Source organism: Pecten maximus, chromosome 5 (assembly GCF_902652985.1).
Source record: "Pecten maximus chromosome 5, xPecMax1.1, whole genome shotgun sequence".
Taxonomy (NCBI): Eukaryota; Metazoa; Mollusca; class Bivalvia; order Pectinida; family Pectinidae; genus Pecten; species Pecten maximus.
Window position 1 is genome coordinate 38332976 of NC_047019.1, and position 24236 is coordinate 38357211.

At 44.3% G+C, this 24236-nt stretch overlaps 2 protein-coding genes and 1 long non-coding RNA gene across 6 annotated transcripts in view; 1 reads left to right on the top strand and 2 right to left on the bottom strand.

Annotated features, from left to right (window-relative positions):
- Nucleotides 1-9204: 9204 nt before the first annotated feature.
- LOC117327981 overlaps nt 9205-24236 on the bottom strand; it is a 44198-nt gene continuing 29166 nt past the window's right edge. For both annotated transcript variants that reach the window (XM_033885266.1, XM_033885265.1), the window contains exons 2-6: nt 23824-23896; nt 15391-15522; nt 14339-14482; nt 12772-12924; nt 9205-11776 (exon numbers count right to left, since the gene is read on the bottom strand). In XM_033885266.1, coding sequence (XP_033741157.1) covers nt 11511-11776; nt 12772-12924; nt 14339-14426 — 507 coding nt within the window. In that variant the 5' untranslated portion in view covers nt 14427-14482; nt 15391-15522; nt 23824-23896 and the 3' untranslated portion in view covers nt 9205-11510. The remainder of the gene's footprint in view (nt 11777-12771; nt 12925-14338; nt 14483-15390; nt 15523-23823; nt 23897-24236) is intronic.
- LOC117327980 lies at nt 15550-18677 on the bottom strand. 2 transcript variants are annotated; one of them, XM_033885263.1, is made up of 2 exons: nt 16900-18677; nt 15550-16593 (listed from the first exon to the last, which is right to left on the bottom strand). In XM_033885263.1, exons 1-2 carry the CDS (start codon nt 17064-17066, stop codon nt 15570-15572), a joined length of 1191 nt encoding a protein of 396 aa, XP_033741154.1. In that variant the 5' UTR covers nt 17067-18677; the 3' UTR covers nt 15550-15569. The 2 variants fall into 2 exon arrangements, with proteins under 2 accessions (XP_033741154.1, XP_033741153.1); XM_033885262.1 differs by having other exon boundaries at nt 16645-18677.
- LOC117327982 lies at nt 21020-23843 on the top strand. 2 transcript variants are annotated; one of them, XR_004532761.1, is made up of 3 exons: nt 21020-21088; nt 22008-22104; nt 23795-23843. It is a non-coding gene; the product is annotated as an uncharacterized LOC117327982 (long non-coding RNA). The 2 variants fall into 2 exon arrangements; XR_004532762.1 differs by lacking the exon at nt 23795-23843 and adding an exon at nt 22364-22391.

The following is a 24236-nucleotide window of genomic DNA, read 5'->3' on the forward strand; positions in this document are numbered from 1 at the left end:
ATAACTTGTTCACTAGGAGATGGCTATATCTTGATTAGTGTGATTTTCAAGGAAGTTTAACAAAAATAACCTGAACATTTCTGAGTGATGGATTATACCTTCAAGGAAAAGTGATAAAGGAGAAAAAACATTTAGCAGTTCCCTTCAAAAACATTTTAAATTTAGGATTATAGATTTCTAAAGTGGCCATGCAAACAATCTGAAATATAGGCTGTAAATAGAAGAACAGTGTTGTATAATGGTATCTATGTAAGGGTCAAATAAGACATTAAGTCCAATATATCTCCAATGTCATCCATAAAAGCAGATACTAGATCCCAGTGTTCCAAAGTCCTGAAATATCAGGAATAATGATGAGCTTGCTCACTATCCCATTGTCAATAATTCCTACAATAAACAGCCATTAAAGTTACTATGGTGTTATCTGTTGTCTGTATCTACAGCCAACAAGGAGAGGAAAAGTAAAAGGCCCAGGTTTAATGTGGAGATCTAACAGTCACACATACATGGAGATAAGGCTTCCCCCAGATACTGAGGCTGGTCAGGGCAACATCAGCTATCATTCTGGGAATTTGATCCTCTGTCCAGCCTCTTTGTTTTATCACCCAGCACTTTGTCGGCAGTTTCCCTATTGGTTGTTTCAGACAGCACAAAAAGCCCTCACTGATTGATGTAGCTTTTAGATTTTACTTTTTTGTCTCCTAAATAATCATGTGAACTGATGATTGTTATAGTGAGGCTGGATACATCAGCTGATATAAACACTTGATTTGGTTTTACTGTGAGTTGCATTTTATAGCTTTGCTTACATTGAAATTGTTAACAGTCCATCTATGACTGGGGTTCTACTTACATGTCCCAACAATGGAGCAATGTTCAGTATACAACTAGTAAAAAAAAAACTACCAATAAAATATGGGATCCTGTCACAGCCACACACAGGAAGGGGGATCCTGTCACTGTAGCCACACACAGGAAGGAGGATCCTGTCTCTGTAGCCACACACAGGAAGGGGGATCCTGTCACTGTAGCCACCCACAGGAAGGGGGATCCTGTCACTGTAGTCACACACAGGAAGGGGGATCCTGTCACTGTAGCCACACACAGGAATGGGGATCCTGTCACTGTAGCCACACACAGGAAGGGGGATCCTGTCACTGTAGCCACACACAGGAAGGGGGATCCTGTCACTGTTGTCACACACAGGAAGGGGGGTCCTGTCACAGTCTTACACAGGAAGGGGGATCCTGTCACAGTCTTACACAGGAAGGGGGATCCTGTCACTGTAGCCACACACAGGAAGGGGGATCCTGTCACTGTAGCCACACACAGGAAGGAGGATCCTGTCACTGTAGCCACACATAGGAAGGGGGATCCTGTCACTGTAGCCACACACAGGAAGGGGAATCCTGTCAGAGCCACACACAGGAAGGAGGATCCTGTCACTGTAGTCACACACAGGAAGGAGGATCCTGTCACAGCCACACACAGGAAGGGGGATCCTGTCACTGTAGCCACACACAGGAAGGGGGATCCTGTCACTGTAGCCACAGATAGGAAGGGGGATCCTGTCACTGTAGCCACACACAGGAAGGGGGATCCTGTCACTGTAGTCACACACAGGAAGGGGGATCCTGTCACTGTAGTCACACACAGGAAGGAGGATCCTGTCACTGTAGCCACACACAGGAAGGGGAATCCTGTCACTGTAGCCACACACAGGAAGGAGGATCCTGTCACTGAAGTCACACACAGGAAAGGGGTTCCTGTCACTGTAGCCACACACAGGAAGTAGGATCCTGTCACTGTAGCCACACACAGGAAGGAGGATCCTGTCACTGAAGTCACACACAGGAAGGGGGATCCTGTCACTGTAGTCACACACAGGAAGGGGAATCCTGTCACTGTAGCCACACACAGGAAGGGGGATACTGTCACTGTTGTCACACACAGGAAGGCGAATCCTGTCACAGCCACACACAGGAAGGGGGTCCTGTCACTGTAGTCACACACAGGAAGGGGAATCCTGTCACAGCCACACACAGGAAGGGGGTCCTGTCACTGTAGTCACACACAGGAAGGGGAATCCTGTCACAGCCACACACAGGAAGGGGGTCCTGTCACTGTAGTCACACACAGGAAGGGGAATCCTGTCACAGCCACACACAGGAAGGGGGATACTGTCACTGTTGTCACACACAGGAAGGGGAATCCTGTCACAGCCACACACAGGAAGGGGGTCCTGTCACTGTAGTCACACACAGGAAGGGGAATCCTGTCACAGCCACACACAGGAAGGGGGTCATGTCACTGTAGTCACACACAGGAAGGGGAATCCTGTCACTGTAGCCACACACAGGAAGGGGGATACTGTCACTGTTGTCACACACAGGAAGGGGGTCCTGTCACTGTTGTCACACACAGGAAGGGGGATCCTGTCACTGTAGCCACACACAGGAAGGGGGATCCTGTCACTGTAGCCACACACAGGAAGGGTGATCCTGTCACTGTAGCCACACATAGGAAGGGGAATCCTGTCACTGTAGCCACACACAGGAAGGGGGATACTGTCACTGTTGTCACACACAGGAAGGGGGTCCTGTCACTGTTGTCACACACAGGAAGGGGGTCCTGTCACTGTAGTCACACACAGGAAGGGGGATCCTGTCACTGTAGCCACACACAGGAAGGGGGATCCTGTCACTGTAGCCACACACAGGAAGGGTGATCCTGTCACTGTAGCCACACATAGGAAGGGGAATCCTGTCACTGTAGCCACACACAGGAAGGGGGATACTGTCACTGTTGTCACACACAGGAAGGGGGTCCTGTCACTGTTGTCACACACAGGAAGGGGGATCCTGTCACTGTAGCCACACACAGGAAGGGGGATCCTGTCACTGTAGCCACACACAGGAAGGGGGTTCTGTAACAGTCACACACAGGAAGGGGGTTCTGTAACAGTCACACACAGGAAGGGGGTTCTGTAACAGTCACACACAGGAAGGGTGATCCTGTCACTGTAGCCACACACAGGAAGGGGGATCCTGTCACTGTAGCCACACACAGGAAGGGGGTTCTGTAACAGTCACACACAGGAAGGGGGTTCTGTAACAGTCACACACAGGAAGGGTGATCCTGTCACTGTAGCCACACACAGGAAGGGGGTTCTGTAACAGTCACACACAGGAAGGGGGTTCTGTAACAGTCACACACAGGAAGGGTGATCCTGTCACTGTAGCCACACACAGGAAGGGGGATCCTGTCACTGTAGCCACACACAGGAAGGGGGATCCTGTCACTGTTGTCACACACAGGAAGGGGGGTCCTGTCACAGTCTTACACAGGAAGGGGGATCCTGTCACAGTCTTACACAGGAAGGGGGATCCTGTCACTGTAGCCACACACAGGAAGGGGGATCCTGTCACTGTAGCCACACACAGGAAGGAGGATCCTGTCACTGTAGCCACACATAGGAAGGGGGATCCTGTCACTGTAGCAACACACAGGAAGGGGAATCCTGTCAGAGCCACACACAGGAAGGGGAATCCTGTCACTGTAGTCACACACAGGAAAGGGGTTCCTGTCACTGTAGCCACACACAGGAAGGAGGATCCTGTCACTGTAGTCACACACAGGAAGGAGGATCCTGTCACAGCCACACACAGGAAGGGGGATCCTGTCACTGTAGCCACACACAGGAAGGGGGATCCTGTCACTGTAGCCACACATAGGAAGGGGGATCCTGTCACTGTAGCCACACACAGGAAGGGGGATCCTGTCACTGTAGCCACACACAGGAAGGGGGATCCTGTCACTGTAGTCACACTACAGGAAAGGGGTTCCTGTCACTGTAGCCACACACAGGAAGGAGGATCCTGTCACTGTAGCCACACACAGGAAGGGGAATCCTGTCACTGTAGCCACACACAGGAAGGAGGATCCTGTCACTGAAGTCACACACAGGAAAGGGGTTCCTGTCACTGTAGCCACACACAGGAAGGAGGATCCTGTCACTGTAGCCACACACAGGAAGGAGGATCCTGTCACTGAAGTCACACACAGGAAGGGGGGTTCTGTCACTTTAGCCACACACAGGAAGGAGGATCCTGTCACAGCCACACACAGGAAAGGGGTTCCTGTCACTGTAGCCACACACAGGAAGGGGAATCCTGTCATTGTAGCCACACACAGGAAGGAGGATCCTGTCACTGTAGCCACACACAGGAAGGGGGATCCTGTCACTGTAGCCACACATAGGAAGGGGGATCCTGTCACTGTAGCCACACACAGGAAGGGGAATCCTGTCACTGTAGTCACACACAGGAAGGAGGATCCTGTCACTGTAGCCACACATAGGAAGGGGGATCCTGTCACTGTAGCCACACACAGGAAGGGGGATCCTGTCACTGTAGCCACACATAGGAAGGGGGATCCTGTCACTGTAGCCACACACAGGAAGGGGAATCCTGTCACTGTAGTCACACACAGGAAGGGGGATCCTGTCACTGTAGCCACACATAGGAAGGAGGATCCTGTCACTGTAGCCACACACAGGAAGGGGGTTCCTGTCACTGTAGCCACACACAGGAAGGGAGTTCCTGTCACAGCCACACACAGGAAGGGGGATCCTGTCACTGTAGTCACACACAGGAAGGGGGTTCCTGTCACTGTAGCCACACACAGGAAGGGGGATCCTGTCACTGTAGTCACACACAGGAAGGGGGATCCTGTCACTGTATCCACACATAGGAAGCGGAATCCTGTCACAGACACACACAGGAAGGGGGGTCCTGTCACTGTATCCACACATAGGAAGCGGAATCCTGTCACAGACACACACAGGAAGGGGGGTCCTGTCACTGTAGCCACACACAAGAAGGGGGATCCTGTCACTGTAGCCACACACAGGAAGGGGGATCCTGTCACAGCCACACACAGGAAGGGGGCTTCTGTCACTGTAGTCACACACAGGAAGAGGGTTCCTGTCCCTGTAGTCACACACAGGAAGGAGGATCCTGTCACTGTAGCCACACACAGGAAGGGGGATCCTGTCACTGTAGCCACACACAGGAAAGGGGAATTCTGTCACAGTCTTACACAGGAAGGGGGGTTCTGTCACAGCCACACACAGGAAGGAGGATCCTGTCATTGTAGCCACCCACAGGAAGGGGGATCCTGTCATTGTAGCCACCCACAGGAAGGAGGATCCTGTCATTGTAGCCACCCACAGGAAGGAGGATCCTGTCATTGTAGCCACCCACAGGAAGGAGGATCCTGTCATTGTAGCCACACACAGGAAGGGGGATCCTGTCATTGTAGCCAACCACAGGAAGGGGAAGCCCCATACAGCAACTACATAGACATCCCCACCCTCCAGTACAAGAACTACATAGACATATCTCCCCCATACAGGAACTACATAGACATATCTCCCCCATACAGGAATTACGGTATTCAGATACAGTGTCACAAATACAAGTAATACTGGACTCATTAACACTGTCAATCAATATATCCCTATACATCCCCATTCCCAATACAAAAACAGCAATGACAGAGAAGATGAACTGGACCTAATGCTCAACATCCTTGACCACTTGACCTTTGGAAGACTTGTCCCAAGTGTCCACTTTGGACTGACCTTTGCCAATAGGACAATATAACTGTAAGGAGGGAAGGTTAGATACTGGCCTTTGTATACCAGTCAGTCTGTTTGCTAACCTTTTACCAGGAATAGTGTAGATATAATTAATGAGACAATCTTGTAGTTATTTTGTAGTAAAGGTCAGAATGAATTTTGATGTGCATTCGTGATACATCATGGTCTAATTCATATAAACATAAGGAATACAAATTGAGTTATTTCTCTGTATAGAAGGTTGACATTATGACTTTCTGTGTCTATTGATTAATCAGACCCTATACTGTTATTCAGGTATTTGGTTCAATTTCTTTGGTTACAAAATGTTTTATGACAGAAAAACTTACAAGTGTAGTGTGTAGATTATATAACAGGCCAAACATTTCCTATGACGCATGTACCCAATTGAACCATTCTTTACCCTTATGAAACATATCCATTATATCATTTGTAATTCAGAACCACACCTCTGTTACGAAGTGTTAGCTCACAAATACACACCTTCCCGTTCTATAACACAAGTGATCAATCTCTGAGACTGACTTACATGTTGAAACTTTCTGACGAGAATAAACCTGGCATGCAGCCGTATTTCAGCAGACTATACTGATACATGTACAGGACACCCTACAGGACAACCTATACTGATACATGTACAGGACACCCTATACTGATACATGTACAGGACACCCTATACTGATGTATGTACAGGACACCCTATACTGATGTATGTACAGGACACCCTATACTGATGTATGTACAGGACACCCTATACTGATGTATGTACAGGACACCCTATACTGATGTATGTACAGGACACCCTATACTGATACATGTACAGGACACCCTATACTGATGTATGTACAGGACACCCTATACTGATGTATGTACAGGACACCCTATACTGATGTATGTACAGGACACCCTATACTGATACATGTACAGGACACCCTATACTGATGTATGTACAGGACACCCTATACTGATGTATGTACAGGACACCCTATACTGATGTATGTACAGGACACCCTATACTGATACATGTACAGGACACCCTATACTGATATATGTACAGGACACCCTATACTGATGTATGTACAGGACACCCTATACTGATACATGTACAGGACACCCTATACTGATGTATGTACAGGACACCCTATACTGATACATGTACAGGACACCCTATACTGATGTATGTACAGGACACCCTATACTGATACATGTACAGGACACCCTATACTGATGTATGTACAGGACACCCTATACTGATGTATGTACAGGACACCCTATACTGATGTATGTACAGGACACCCTATACTGATACATGTACAGGACACCCTATACTGATGTATGTACAGGACACCCTATACTGATGTATGTACAGGACACCCTATACTGATGTATGTACAGGACACCCTATACTGATACATGTACAGGACACCCTATACTGATGTATGTACAGGACACCCTATACTGATGTATGTACAGGACACCCTATACTGATGTATGTACAGGACACCCTATACTGATGTATGTACAGGACACCCTACAGGACACCCTATACTGATGTATGTACAGGACACCCTATACTGATGTATGTACAGGACACCCTATACTGATACATGTACAGGGCACGTACCCTATACTGATGTATGTACAGGACACCCTATACTGATGTATGTACAGGACACCCTATACTGATGTATGTACAGGACACATACTATACTGATATATGTACAGGACACCCTATACTGGTACATGTACAGGACACCCTATACTGATGTATGTACAGGACACCCTATACTGATGTATGTACAGGACACCCTATACTGATGTATGTACAGGACACCCTATACTGATGTATGTACAGGACACCCTATACTGATGTATGTACAGGACACCCTATACTGATGTATGTACAGGACACCCTATACTGATGTATGTACAGGACACCCTATACTGATACATGTACAGGACACCCTATACTGATGTATGTACAGGACACCCTATACTGATGTATGTACAGGACACCCTATACTGATGTATGTACAGGACACCCTATACTGATGTATGTACAGGACACCCTATACTGATCCATATACAGGACACCATATACTGATGTATGTACAGGACACCCTATACTGATACATGTACAGGACACCCTATACTGATGTATGTACAGGACACCCTATACTGATGTATGTACAGGACACCCAATACTGATACATGTACAGGACACCCTATACTGATGTATGTACAGGACACCCTATACTGATGTAAGTACAGGACACCCTATACTGATACATGTACAGGACACCCTATACTGATGTATGTACAGGACACCCTATACTGATGTATGTACAGGACACCCTATACTGATGTATGTACAGGACACCCTATACTGATGTATGTACAGGACACCCTATACTGATGTATGTACAGGACACCCTATACTGATACATGTACAGGACACCCTATACTGATACATGTACAGAACACCCTATACTGATGTATATACAGGACACCCTATACTGATGTATGTACAGGACACCCTATACTGATGTATGTACAGGACACCGTGTACTACCAAACATGGCTAAATTTCATACGTCTCACTTGACATGAAACATCAAGATTCTACAATATCAATGCAATATCACCCACAAGGAAGCATTCAAATGTAGACCGTAATTTGATGAATTAAAAGTTTCTATTACTTATTAGTCTGGTATATGTAGATGTAGTGATTGAAATGTTGTAGAGTATGTTTTCTTCAAAATGAAAATTATTTCAAATTGAATTAAGGCTCAATGTTAAGAGTTAATCAGGTTCTCTTGTAATGTTTATCTTTCATTAAGAAAAATATACATACTGAAACACTATCACGAACAATAATTGTATTCTATCCCAATTCTGGAATATTGATATAACCCACAATTACTAAATACTTCACTCAATAATCTACTTGTGTCAATTCGATTTTTGAATAACAATAAAAAAAAAAAACAATTTCAACTACATTTTTTTCCAAATAACCTAGTCTTAGTGATGTGATAAAGCATCTCATTCACAGCCATGTTGAAGACCAAGTTCCCAAGTACATGCAATCGATGGCAATTCTGTGTAGGTCTTCCTCTCCCATAGTGAACTGCCACTCTGCCCAGTCCATAAATGCCATATCTTGTCGAGGAGTTAATATGTACGCAACAGCTTTTATTACTATAAGGTTAGACTACTAGTGGAGATAGTATGAAATTTTAACAATAAAATTATATTAAATTAGTTTTTTTTTTTTCTATATTTGTTCCAGGTCAGATAATAAGGAATATAGTACAGTTGGAGACATGTCTGATGTCTATCTCAGTACCTCACACAAACTTGTAATTCATTACAAGAAAGATTCAATTATCTTGAATCTTGCGGGAATCGAGGTCCTGATGAAGAAGAGTCAAAACATGAATATTGATAATGGAATGGATTATATATTTATGCATTTCATGCTAGGTGAGTTAATACATGAATCATTTGAGACAATTGACAACATAAACAGCTATAAATTACCATTTCTGTATTTTTTATTCAGCTACACAAGACAGAATAATATCAAATGTAAAGTACAGACAGGAGGATAATGAAGAATTCCAGAATACAGACGATAAAATCATATCAAATATAGTCTTTTTAATCCAAACAAAAGGATTACATCATGTTTATATCAAAATGTAACAAATCAATTTAGGTAAAACTGGAATGCTTCAATAAAATTGTTTGTACTGAAGAAAGAAAAATAAAACCCAGTTTGACAAAAATATTTCTGTAGCAGCTTTAGATATACAGCTTACCAATTACACAAGAAATATGCCATTATAATACATCAATATTAGTACACCAACAACAACATCCTGTATAGAACATCACAGCAAAATACAACAAGCAATACCGATTGTTAAAACCTAGTCCTGTCATAGAACTCCAGGGAAAATGGACTCTCCTCTCTCACCATAAATAAATGCCAGCTTGCATGACAAACTCATTTAGATTCCAGAAAAGAATTGAGTTGAATAATTTCCAATTTTGAAGTTTATAGTAAGAATCTGTTCAACGTGAATGTAACCATTGATTTAGCACAGAGAGGATAAAATTACAGATTTATTTTTCTCGAAATATTTGTTGGGTTAACAAATCAGTATCTATAATAGAATTTCAAGGAATCAAAATTAGTCATCAATTTTTAAATATCTTTATACAGTTAATATGATTTACATAGGCTCAAAGGGATAATAAGACATATTGTATCATAAAGTAAATTTTAAAAAATAAGTAAATGTTAAATAAAAAAATAATTCAATAAAAATCTAATTGAAGAATAATACTATATGTAAAAAAAAAAGCCTTTAAGAAGACTTTATTGCGAGTACAACATGACAGTGGATGTAGACAAAAGAGCTCACAGCTTCAGTACACTTTGTCACAGTGACCTACAGAACACCATTTTATACACATAGTCTATATCAGAATTTCAAATCTCCGAGTTATTTTTGTGTTTTATTTGTTTGGTCTCGAAAAACCAGCAACGTTTTGAACAGTGTTCTCACAAAAAGGATGTTTGATTTTGAAAACTTGAACCTTCCTTAAAACACTGTATGGCTACATTTACAGGGCAGAAATTTCCAATGTACTATACATAACAAGTCCCGTTACAAAGTAACCATGCATGGTTAATATCTAAAATTTCTTCCAAAGAAAAAATATTGTATCCGATCCATTTGCACGCATGCTCTGTTTCAACAGACTTGTACGGAGTAACCATGCACATAACAAAAAGCATTCAAGTGAACATGCTTTAGTGTAGATTAGAACTGTGGGCCCATGATGGCCTGTGAGGACCTTCTGTCACATGACTCTAAGTACGAACCTATAGGCCTGTGAGGACCTTCTGTCACATGACTCTAAGTACGAACCTATAGGCCTGTGAGGACCTTCTGTCACATGACTCTAAGTACAATAATAGAACCTATAGGCCTGTGAGGACCTTCTGTCACATACATGTCTCTATTTTGCCCGAAAATAGAACTTTTGAGCCCACAGTGTGTGTGAACTTTCTTTGACAACAAAGCCTTTATTTCACAGAAAATAGAACAGGAAAGTCCACCGCCTGTGAGGACTATCTGTCATAGCCTTACTTAAAGTTTTCTATAATACAAAATTGGGAGAAAGAGTCCTCAGCAATGATGTGGAAGATAAAACAGCTACACACGTCACCCGACATTAAGTTACACAATGAATATCTATGATGATGAACAGTAATCTCATTGAAAAGTCAAACCCTCAAATATAAAACTTTGACACAAAATTCAAAACGTGTTTCTAAAAAAACTCCCTGGGACTGAATTTAGCATTTCATCGGTAAGTTATAGCATATTTATTTCTTCTGTTCGCAGAAAAGTATGACATCTATAACATTTCTTCTGTTCGCAGAAAAGTATGACATCTATAACCTATCTCACAGCAGTTAGAATACACTTGGTATTTCTTTCTGATATTCTATTCCTAATCACATCGAAACAATTCAAAAGGAAATATCTTTTTGTACATCTGATCAAATATGTGTTAACCATGTTATATACAAGTAGCATACATGATATAAAGAAGCTGTGTGATATTTCCTGATCAATAAGTTTTTGGGATATGATGACACAAACAATCGACTAGAGAGGTTAGTGGGTTAACTATTTAAATCTCCAATTGACCTGGCCGTAACATTGAATTAATTTTCTAATCTGGTTGGAAGAAACCCTTAAATCAGGAGTATTCACACAGCCTCTGATATAGTGTCACGGTGCTAAATACAAATATACACTGTCTATTCATTCTCATCAATGAAACCAGCACTACCTGGGCCAGCATTCTTTCGGTTCTGGCGTCTCTTTTGTTTGCGTTGCTTCTTCTTTTCCTTCTTTGTCTTTCTCTTCATTTTCTTTTCGTGTTTTCTACATTTGACTGCTATTTCTTTCGTTGGTTCACATAATGTTGGGTCTTGTCCTGGTTTAAGAGTTAGGATTCTGGTGGCATTGCCATTTGGACATGCTGAAGTGTCCCAGTCGACAGATTTATCGTACTTACACTTGTCTGAAAAAACCCACAAAATCAACTATAACACTCATCAGCAATACAAAAACAAACAACAGTTCATATGCATAACTACATTTCACAATATTTGCTATTCTTGTATTTCCTGTCCAATATGTACCTACATATGTATTGTTTGTCCAATATATATCTACATATGTATTTCCTGTCCAAAATGTACCTACATTTGTATTTCCTGTCCAAAATGTACCTACATATGTATTTACCTACATATATATATTTCCTGTTCAATATATACCTACATATGTATTTCCTGTCCAATATGTACCTACATATGTCTTTCCTGTCCAATATGTACCTACATATGTATTTCTTACCTACATATATATTTCCTGTCCAATATATTATACCTACATATGTATTTCCAAACTTACCTCTACCTACACCCAGTAATGTATAATGTTTTGTAAACTATTTATTTTGCAACAATTGCGTAACAAGTTATATCAACATATATTAATCACTCTTGATGAAAGCACACGAGGGGTCTTACTATAGAAGGAATCAGGAAATTTGTAAATCAGCACTCACATTTCTTGACACCAGTAAATAAGTTAACAAGTTTCAAAAAAAAAAGTTACTTGGAGAGTAAAGTGATATGGCATGATATTGGAAATATTTTATCAGTTACACTGTAGATTCACAACAGCAGTCTAAATCAACATTTGACAAAAACTGGTATGAAGCCCTGATGTGTTTTGGTATATGTACACCTTTCTGTAAATATATCTCAGATTAGTTCTAACGCTAGTGCAAAATGAGGGATCTAGCATTTGATTCTGATATATATGTACCTCCTGCATAGAGAGTTCCTGGATACTTTTTATACCCCTACCAAAACATAAGGTAAGGTCGTGAAAGTAAACACAGTTATAATACTGTCAAGGAAAAGTCGATCATCTATCATTTAAGCAGAGATTGCATATAAGATCATACTGAAAGCTTATAAATAAAGAAAATTACTATCTGCTTACTCTTATTCTTCATTTTCCTGCACGGCTTGGTTTTGTTTTTCTCCGGACAGGCGGGGTTCTGTCCAGGAAGGAGAGGGAAACTGATAACCATTGTGTTTGTCGCCAAGTTACACTCTCCAATTACACGCTTACCATACTGGCACTTCATATTGACTGAAACACACCAGAAATGATTTACAAGATTACAGTGCAACAAACAGACCAATCAGAAATGATTTAAAACATTATGTTAAAACAAACAGACCTGCAATCAGAAATGATTTACAAGATTACAGTACAACAAACAGACCAATCAGAAATGATTTAAAAGATTATGTTAAAACAAAATGACCAATCAGAAATAATTTACAAGATAATATTTAAACAAACAGACCAATCATGATACTTTGACACATTCAACTCCTGCAAGGCTTTATATTTTTCCCCCTCACAGTAGTAAATTTTATGTACCTGTTGAGATTGACACACCTTTGTACAAATGTGATTGTCTACTTTACAACTGGTTAGACTCCTACATCCAGGCAGTAGACAGTTTGATAATTCAGGAAATTGAATGGTTCTGGTAAATCCAGGATTACTGGGATATCTCTGATTTAAACATTGAGTGCTTATGTTGAAGCTTACATTTTTTGTCAGTTTTTCACAAAATGTGGTATAGTTTTGTAAATTGTCTAATGCCAAGTATTTGACTGCTTGCCTGAAAGCAAATATAGGAACTTTGGGAAAAGAGCAAAACACATATATATACTACAGCTATAGTCACTTAGACTTGGACTTGGAAAACCTAATGTTTAAGGAGAGTTTGGACTCCTCTGACCTTGAAACTGGCCTTAGGACACAAATGAGCAAATTTGATAGCCTGATACCATCAAACTACAATTTAAGTATGAATAATATGACTGACTGAGGATAAAATGATTACCCTAGGACATTGCTCCCTAGTGGTGTCATGGTAACGAGTGGTGGACACCAGTTTTGTGTTTCTAGTCACCAGTTAAGGACCTATGATTGGTTCATGAGATGCCAAGCAGGCAGGAGTACTGTCAGTGGGTGCAACAGATAGCATGAGGATATCTTTGAGAAAGTGCAGGTGACCTTGACCTGACCTTGGAAGCTTAAAAAATTGCAATCTTAAATGCATTGCATGAAGTTAAGTGCTATTGGCCAATATCAACAAATGGCAGAAACAACTTCCTGTTTTTAGCAAAATGGCTTAAACCTTTGAACTTCAAACATTAACTTAAACCTTCAAACTTCAAACATAAACTTAAACCTTCGACGTCAAACATTAACTTAAACCTTCAAAGTTCAAACATTAACTTAAACCTTCGACTTCAAACATTAACTTAAACCTTCGAACTTCAAACATAAACTTAAACCTTCGAACTTCAAACATTAACTTAAACCTTCGACTTCAAACATTAACTTAAACCTTCGAACTTCAAACATAAACTTAAACCTTCGAACTTCAAACATAAACTTAAACCTTCAACTTCAAACATTAAAAGAACTGTGCACATGCTACACCTGAATAACCAACCTAGGTAGATAACAGTAACATAGTTACCTTTATTGGGCTTGCACCTTTTCGTTTTGATCTTGAATGGTTCACATTGCTGGTCGGGACCTGGAATCAGTGGTTTTCTGATTTCCATCGTCCTGTTTATGGGGTCACATGGCCCAACAATTGCAGCTCCATACTTACATACACCTGTAACCAATAAATGTATTTATCATTAAACACTAATTTACACCGTAAGATAGCAAAAGGATATTCACTGCATGGACTATACATACTAACCAAATACATGTATCTGTATATATACTCACAGGAGAAAACCTAAAGGGCGTTTCAAACTTGATTGACCTTACATTGGACTGGCAGTGTGAAGGCCTATGAGGGAGTTTCAGACTTGACTGACCTTACATTGGACTGGCAGTTGTGAAGGCCTATGAGGGCGTTTCAGACTTGACTGACCTTACATTGGACTGGCAGTTGTGAAGGCCTATGAGGGAGTTCCAGACTTGACTGACCTTACATTGGACTGGCAGTTGTGAAGGCCTATGAGGGCGTTTCAGACTTGACTGACCTTACATTGGACTGGCAGTTGTGAAGGCCTATGAGGGAGTTTCAGACTTGACTGACCTTACATTGGACTGGCAGTTGTGAAGGCCTATGAGGGAGTTTCAGACTTGACTGACCTTACATTGGACTAGCAGTGTGAAGGCCTATCAGTCTGTCAGTTTAGAGGTCAGCTGTGAAGGACTGTATGCTATATTTGACTTGACTATGGACTGACAGTGCAGGGTCTGTGAAGTAATGCATGTTATATTTGACTTGACCTTGGACCGACATCGTGACGTCTGTGAAGGAATGCATGTTATATTTGACTTGACCTTGGACTGACAATGTGGAGTCTGTGAAGGAATGCATGTTATATTTGACTTGACCTTGGACTGACAGTGTGGGGTCTGTGAAGGAATGCATGATATATTTGACTTGACCTTGGACTGACAATGTGGAGTCTGTGAAGGAATGTAAAGCTCGGAAAAAGAGTTCCAGGACTGGGCCTAGGACAGATTGTCAGACAGAACAGAATGAAAACTTGGAAAACCTACTACAATCCCTTGTCTGGACTTTTGGTGCACTGCAGTCTGGTTGATTGTTGGGCTTGGGTTGAAGTGTCCTTGTCTTTGTCCTGGTTACAGGATCACAATCACTCCATCTGGCTTTCTTAGAATATCTACAGCCTGAAACAAAATACATGGACATTTAATAAAGACACACATGGATATCATTAACTACTCCCTACCATTATAGAATGTCTGTCCTCTATTCCCCTGTCGACCCACCTACTCCCTACCATTATAGAATGCCTGTCCTCTATTCCCCTGTCGACCCACCTACTCCCTACCATTATAGAATGTCTGTCCTCTATTCCCCTGTCGACCCACCTACTCCCTACCATTATAGAATGTCTGTTCTCTATTCCCCTGTCGACCCACCTACTCCCTACCATTATAGAATGTCTGTCCTCTATTCCCCTGTCGACCCACCTACTCCCTACCATTATAGACTGTCTGTCCTCTATTCCCCTGTCGACCCACCTACTCCCTACCATTATAGAATGTCTGTCCTCTATTCCCCTGTCGACCCACCTACTCCCTACCATTATAGAATGTCTGTCCTCTATTCCCCTGTCGTCCCACCTACTCCCTACCATTATAGACTGTCTGTCCTCTATTCCCCTGTCGTCCCACCTACTCCCTACCATTATAGACTGTCTGTCCTCTATTCCCCTGTCGTCCCACCTACTCCCTACCATTAAAGAATGTCTGTCCTCTATTCCCCTGTCGTCCCACCTACTCCCTACCATTATAGACTGTCTGTCCTCTATTCCCCTGTCGTCCCACCTACTCCCTACCATTATAGAATGTCTGTTCTCTATTCCCCTGTCGACCCACCTACTCCCTACCATTATAGAATGTCTGTCCTCTATTCCCCTGTCGACCCACCTACTCCCTACCATTATAGAATGTCTGTCCTCTATTCCCCTGTCGTCCCACCTACTCCCTACCATTATAGACTGTCTGTCCTCTATTCCTCTGTCGACCCACCTACTCCCTACCATTATAGAATGTCTGTCCTCTATTCCCCTGTCGACCCACCTACTCCCTACCATTATAGAATGTCTGTCCTCTATTCCCCTGTCGACCCACCTACTCCCTACCATTATAGACTGTCTGTCCTCTATTCCCCTGTCGACCCACCTACTCCCTACCATTATAGAATGTCTGTCCTCTATTCCCCTGTCGACCCACCTACTCCCTACCATTATAGAATGTCTCCCTTCTATTCCCCTGTCGACCCACCTACTCCCTACCATTATAGAATGTCTGTCCTCTATTCCCCTGTCGACCCACCTACTCCCTACCATTATAGAATGCCTGCCCTCTATTCCCCTGTCGACCCACCTACTCCCTACCATTATAGAATGCCTGCCCTCTATTCCCCTGTCGACCCACCTACTCCCTACCATTATAGAATGTCTGTCCTCTATTCCCCTGTCGACCCACCTACTCCCTACCATTATAGAATGTCTGTCCTCTATTCCCCTGTCGACCCACCTACTCCCTACCATTATAGAATGTCTGTCCTCTATTCCCCTGTCGACCCACCTACTCCCTACCATTATAGAATGCCTGTCCTCTATTCCCCTGTCGATACACCTACTCCCTACCATTATAGAATGCCTGCCCTCTATTCCCCTGTTGACCCACCTACTCCCTACCATTATAGAATGTCTGTCCTCTATTCCTCTGTCAATCCTGCCTACTCCCTACCATTATAGAATGTCTGTCCTCTATTCCCCTGTTGACCCACCTACTCCCTACCATTTAGAATGTCTGTCCTCTATTCCTCTGTCAATCCTGCCTACTCCCTACCATTATAGAATGCCTGTCCTCTATTCCCCTGTCGACCAACCTACTTCCTACCATTATAGAATGTCTGTCCTCTATTCCCCTGTCGACCCACCTACTCCCTACCATTATAGAATGCCTGCCCTCTATTCCCCTGTCGACACACCTACTCCCTACCATTATAGAATGTCTGTCCTCTATTCCCCTGTCGACCCACCTACTCCCTACCATTATAGAATGCCTATCCTCATTTAAAATTATTATTTGGTACAAAAAGGAACAATCACCAATGCTATTAGCCTATAGTTTATGTTTTGTTCAGAAGCCTGTTACATTGTAATATAATCGTAGAAGAAAATGAGAAAACCCCATGTCATCAGATGATTCTGTTGATAACTGCCAAGGGGTTAGCTGGCAGGCACAAGGGGACCAGTATTTGCTTCGTTGTGTACAGCAAAAACTATGATGCTATTGTTAAACCTGATCTATAGACATTTCAATGTTAAGAATCAATACATCTCCGACTCCTGTGTGCAGCAACACTCTGCTGTAGGCAAATTATCCTGCCAGCAGAAAGACTGACAGATCAGCTGGACATCCAATATTATTTTGGCCTTCTGTTATGGATCATCATTGTGAATTTGGTTAGCATTTATACAAGAGCCCGTATTTCTATATAATTATGATGACAGAAGACATCTTTGACAATCAATGAGCCTACAACAACAATCAATCCATCAGAATGACAGACAGGCTCTAACCACACACAGCCAGATGACAGCATGTAAATACATTACATAATCTGAAGAATGGAAATTACCAACAATTCCTTGTTCAATTACTTTTTTTCTGTATAATTTTTCATTACTAAGGCATACTATAGAAAGGTTACTGTAGGAAAACCACATGTGGCATTTAGACTGGGAGTTGGAGGCTACAAGAATGTGAATGAATACGGAATCAGCTGATAATAGCTATAGTTTTATTCCTTCATTTGTCTGCTCTGTAAAATTGAAGACAATTTCTCTTGGATATGGTAAGGGACTTGGACTTCATAGGAACCAATCAAATATACTGTAGTCCTCATTTAACAGCTAAGTGCAACAGTGAATATCATTGGTCACTAAGTGCAACAGTGAATATCATTGGTCACTAAGTGCAAAAGTGAATATCATTGGTCACTAAGTGCAACAGTTAATACCATTGGTCATTAAGTCCAACAGTAAATATCATTGGTCACTAAGTGCAACAGTGAATATCATTGCATGGTCCCTAAGTGCAACAGTTAATATCATTGGTCATTAAGTGCAACAGTGAATATCATTGGTCACTAAGTGCAACAGTTAATATCATTTTCAAACACATTCAATATCCAACTACAATCTGCAGAAAATATGAATGTGTATAGAAAAAATTGTTCCTTATGATTAATGAAGGTGAAATCGAAGTTAAGGGAAAGTCTTCTTCAAATGATTAAGATTTAAATTCAAAATGAGACACGACGAGTCAGAAGTCTTAATCATTTCAGGTTGGAAGGTAAATCATTGAGAAAGTTTTCAGATGAGGTCATACATTTGACAAACACACAAGGAGCATGTCATTGGTAACTCATGAGCAGAATGTATTTAACAAACTCACAAGGAGCATGTCATTGGTAACTCGTGAGCGGAATGTATTTAACAAATTCACAGCTGAGCATGTCATTGGTAACTCGTGAGCGGAATGTATTTAATAAACTCACAGCTGAGCATGTCATTGGTTACTCGTGAGCAGAGTGTATGTAACAAACTCACAGCTGAGCATGTCATTGGTAACTCATGAGTGGAATGTATTTAACAAACTTACAGTTGAGCATGTCATTGGTAACTCATGAGTGGAATGTATTTAACAAACTCACAGCTGAGCATGTCATTGGTAACTCATGAGCAGAATGTATTTAACAAACTCACAGCTGAGCATGTCATTGGTAACTCATGAGTGGAATGTATTTAACAAACTCACAGCTGAGCATGTCATTTGTAACTCGTGAGCAGAATGCATTTAACAAACACACAAGGAGCATGTCATTGGTAACTCATGAGCAGAATGTATTTAACAAACTCACAGCTGAGCATGTCATTGGTAACTCGTGAGCGGAATGTATTTAACAAACTCACAGCTGAGCATGTCATTGGTAACTCATGAGCGGAATGTATTTAACAAACACACAAGGAGCATGTCATTGGTAACTCATGAGCAGAATGTATTTAACAAACTCACAAGGAGCATGTCATTGGTAACTCATGAGCAGAATGTATTTAACAAACTCACAGCTGAGCATGTCATTGGTAACTCATGAGCAGAATGTATTTAACAAACTCACAGCTGAGCATGTCATTGGTAACTCATGAGTGGAATGTATTTAACAAACTCACAGCTGAGCATGTCATTGGTTACTCGTGAGCAGAATGTATTAAATAAACTCACAGCTGAGCATGTCATTGGTAACTCGTGAACGGAATGTATTTAACAAACTCACAAGGAGCATGTCATTGGTAACTCATGAGCAGAATGTATTTAACAAACTCACAAGGAGCATGTCATTGGTAACTCATGAGCAGAATGTATTTAACAAATTCACAAGGAGCATGTCATTGGTAACTCATGAGCAGAATGTATGTAATAAACTCACAGCTAAGCATGTCATTGGTAACTCGTGAGCAGAATGTATTTAACAAACTCACAGCTGAGCATGTCATTGGTAACTCGTGAGCGGAATGTATTTAACAAACTTACAGCTGAGCATGTCATTGGTAACTCATGAGTAGAAATTGACAAACTCATCAGAATTAGAAGACTAATGAATAACTAACCAGTAGAAAGTGATGGACAAACTCATTAGGGACATGTTATGGTGTACTGGTGAGCAGCATGTGATCCAGTGATTAGTGAGGGGAATGTGACCCGTATGTGATCCAGTGGCTGGTGGTGGTGGTTAAAGAGACCTTTCCGTCAGCCTTGGCCTACCATTATACATTCAGTTTCCTGACTTAACATTTCACTGCACTGGCTGAATAATCATTCAGCATGTAAAAAACATCTTCAATTTGTGTGGCAAACATTCATCACTTTAAACTATTAGAAAACAAATTATAAAAGACGTTCCCTTTTCACAGCAATATTTTTAAACGAATGTCAATTTTAATGTTTGAAGCGCAGTGTGCAGTACCAATTTATCCCTGAAATTAAAGAATCCAAGCTTTACAGCCCAATGAGAAATAAATCTATATTAACATGGTAACATTCAGATGAATGGGAATGACATCCATTAAAGAATAGTGTTTACCTGAAACTCGGATTTAACATGCAAACTCTGTGAATTATCACGTTACACGTAGAAACACTCGAGACACAGCTATCTCAGATCCATAGTGTATATCATAGAAATGAGAGGTGGAATCCAGGTGGAATCAATAGGGGCATCGAGGGGGGCATCAAAGGGGCATTGAGGGGGCATCAAGGGGGCATCGAAGGGGCATCAAGTGAGAATCTAGGGGGAAGCGAGGGGGAAGTGAGGTTAGGTATTAGGTATAGAGGTGGGGGATGGAGGGGTTAAGTATTAGGTAGAGAGGTGGGGGATGGAGGGGTTAAGTATTAGGTATAGAGGTGGGGGATGGAGGGGGTAAGTATTAGGTAGAGAGGTGGGGGATGGAGGGGTTAAGTATTAGGTAGAGAGGTGGGGGATAAGAAGGGGTTAGTACTTACGGGTCTCGCGGGGTGGGCTGAGGGGTTCCGTCTTAGTCTCGCGGTTGGTGGCTGTGCGGGTCCGTCTTCTGGTCTAGCGTGTGGGGGGATGGAGGGGTTAAGTATTAGGTATAGAGGTGAGGGATGGAGGGGTTAAGTATTAGGTATAGAGGTGGGGATGGAGGGTTAGTTATGGTTGAGGTGGGGTGGGGGTTAAGTATTAGGTATAGAGGTGGGGGATGGAGGGGTTTAAGTATTAGGTATACGACGGTGGGGGCTGTGAGGGTGTTTCGGTCTGATAGGTGGGGGATGGGGGTTCGTCTTGGTTAGAGGTGGGGGATGGAGGGGTTAGGTATTAGGTATAGAGGTGGGGGATGGAGGTTTCGTTTGGTATCGAGGTGGGGGTGAGGGGTTGTTTCGGTCTCGGGTGGGGCTGGGGGGTACGTCTTCGGTCCAGAGTTGTGGGATGGAGGGGTTCGTATTAGGTATAGGGTGGGGGCTGGGGGGTTAAGTATTCAGGTATCGCGGTGGGGATGGGGGTTACGTCTTAGGTCTGCAGGTGGGGATGGGGGTTCAAGTATTAGGTATAGACGTGGGTGGATGGTAGTAGTCATTCGGTTAGGGTGGGGTGGAGGGGTTGTATTTAGGTACTAGGGTGGGGATGGCGGGGTTCGTTTCGGTCGGTGTGGGGCTGGCTGGGTTAGTCTTCGGTTCGGTGCGGTGGGGGCTGGGGGGTTTGTCTTCTGTACGGGGGGGGGCTGGCGGGGTTCGTCTGTCGGTCCGGTGGGGGCTGGCGGGTTCGTCTTCGGTTAGCGAGTGGGGGCTGGCGGGGTTCGGTCTTGGGTTATCGCGGTGGGGGCTGGCGGGGTTCCGTCTTCGGTCTCCGGTGGGGCTGGCGGGGAGTGTTGGTTCGGTATCGCGGTGGGGGTGGCGGGGTTCCGTCTTCGGTCGCGACGGTGGGGGTGGCATGGGTTACCGTACTTCGGTATCGCGGTGTGGGATGGGGGGTTCCGTCTTGGTATCGCGGTGGGGGTGGGGGTTCGAGTTTTGGTTCTGCGGTGGGGGACTGGGGGGTTCGTCTTAGGTTAGAGGTGGGGGATGGAGGGGTTAAGTATTAGGTATAGAGGTGGGGGATGGAGGGGTTAAGTATTAGGTATAGAGGTGGGGGATGGAGGGGTTAAGTATTAGGTATAGACGGTGGGCTGGATGGGGTAGTATTAGGTGGGTGTGGGCTGGCGGGGTTTCCGTCTTCAGGTTAGGGTGGGCTGGAGGGGTTCGTATTGGTCTGAGGTGGGGGCTGGACGGGGTTACGTCTTCGGTCTGCGGTGGGGGCTGGAGGGGTTACGTATTCGGTTCGGTGGGGGCTGGCGGGGTTCGTCTTCGGTCTCGCGGTGGGGGCTGGGGGGTGGTACTTGGTAGGCGTGGGGGTGGAGGGGTTAAGTATTAGGTAGAGAGGTGGGGGATGGAGGGGTTAGTCTTCGGTCCCGGGTGGGGGATGGAGGGTTCGTTCAGGTACAGCGGTGGGGCTGGCGGGGTTCCGTCTTCGGTCTCGGGTGCGGGCTGGCGGGGTTGGTCTTGGGTCTCGACGGTGGGGGTGGCGGTGTTCCGTTTAGGTCTCGGGTGGGGGCTGGAGGGGGTAGGTCTTACGTCTCGGGTGGGGGATGGAGGGTTCGTCTTCGGTCGGGTGGGGGATGGCTGGGTTCACGTCTTCGGTTCTAGCGTGGGGTGGCGGGGTTCCGTCTTCGGTCAGCGGTGGGGGATGGCGGGGTTCCGTATTCGGTCGCGCGGTGGGGGATGGAGGGGTTCAGTTCTTCGTCTGGCGTGGGGTGGCGGGGTCGTTTCGGTCTCGGGTGGGGGTGGGGGGTCTCGTCTTGGTTCGCGGTTGGGGCTGCGGGGTAGTATTGGTTGCGGTGGGGGTGGCGGGGTTCCGTCTTCGGTACTTGGTGGGGGCTGGGGGTTCGTCTTGGTCTCGGGTGGGGGCTGGCGGGTTCCGTCTTGGTCAGAGGTGGGGGTGCGGGGTTAAGTCTTGTCTCGCGGTGGGGCTGGCGGGGTTAGTCTTCGGTTCGCGGTGGGGGCTGGCGGGTTCCGTCATTCGGTTCGGGTGGGGGCTGCGGGGTTCCGTCTTCGGTTCGTGGCGGTGGGGCTGGGGGGTTCGTCTTCGGTCTAGCGGTGGGGGCTGGTGGGTTCCGTCTTCGGTCTCGGGTGGGGGCTGGCGGGGTTCCTCTACGTATCGCGCTGGGGGCTGGAGGGGTTCACGTCTTAGCCTTGCGGTGGGGCTGGCGGGGTTCGGTCTTGGGTTTGGGTGGGGGCTGGGGGGTTCCGTCTTCGTGCGGTGGGGATGGCGGGGTTGATGGTCTTCGGTTCGCGTGGGGGCTGGCGTGGGTTCCGTCTTCGGTTAGCGGGTTGGGGCTGGCGGGGTTCCGTCTTCGTTCGGGTGGGGGCTGGCGGGGTCTTTCGGTCTCGAGGTGGGGGTGGCGGGGTTAGGTCTTCGGTTCGCGTGGGGGCTGGGGGTTTCGTCTTCGGTCGCGGGTTGGGGCTGGAGGGGTTGTCTTAGGTCTCGCGGTGGGGGCTGGCGGGGTTCGTCTTCGGTCTAGCGGTGGGGGTGGCGGGGTTTGGTCTTGGTCTGCGCTGGCGGGGCTGGCGGGGTTCCGTCTTCGGTCGGCGCGGTTGGGGCATGGCGGGGTTCCGTATTCGGTCTCGCGGTTGGGGGCTGGGCGGGGATTCCGATCTTACGGTCCGGCGGTGCGGGCTGGCGGGGTTCCGTCTTCGGTACTCGCGGTGGGGGCTATGCGGGGTTCGTCTTAGGTCTCCGCGGGGTGGGGCTGGCAGGGTTCAGTCTTTAGGTAGAGAGGTTGGGGATGGAGGGGTTAAGTATTAGGTAGGTAGGACATGGCAGTAACACATTACCTCGGTTCCTCCGGCCCCAGACACAGACACTGCCAGCACCAACAATACAGCAAATACAAATACAATCTTCATTCTGCAATAAACAATGGGTGGATGTTGTTGTACATTTCCAATATATAAAATAAGATAGTGTGTAAAACACAGGAAGCTGTAAGATTTACATTAGTTTTCTATAACCTCCCGTATGTTATATCTTCACTACAATAAAACATTTACATTAAAGGGATATTTCAGACAAGTTTTAGATTTAATTTTTTTATTTATATGAAATTTGCACAAAAACATCTCAAGTTGTATGCCCCCATTTATCTAAAACAAACATAATATTCAATTGATGGTAATTCTTTGTAGATCTAGCTGTTGGCCCTGATTGCATCATAATAGATTTGTTTTGTATTAGCCAAACAGACAGT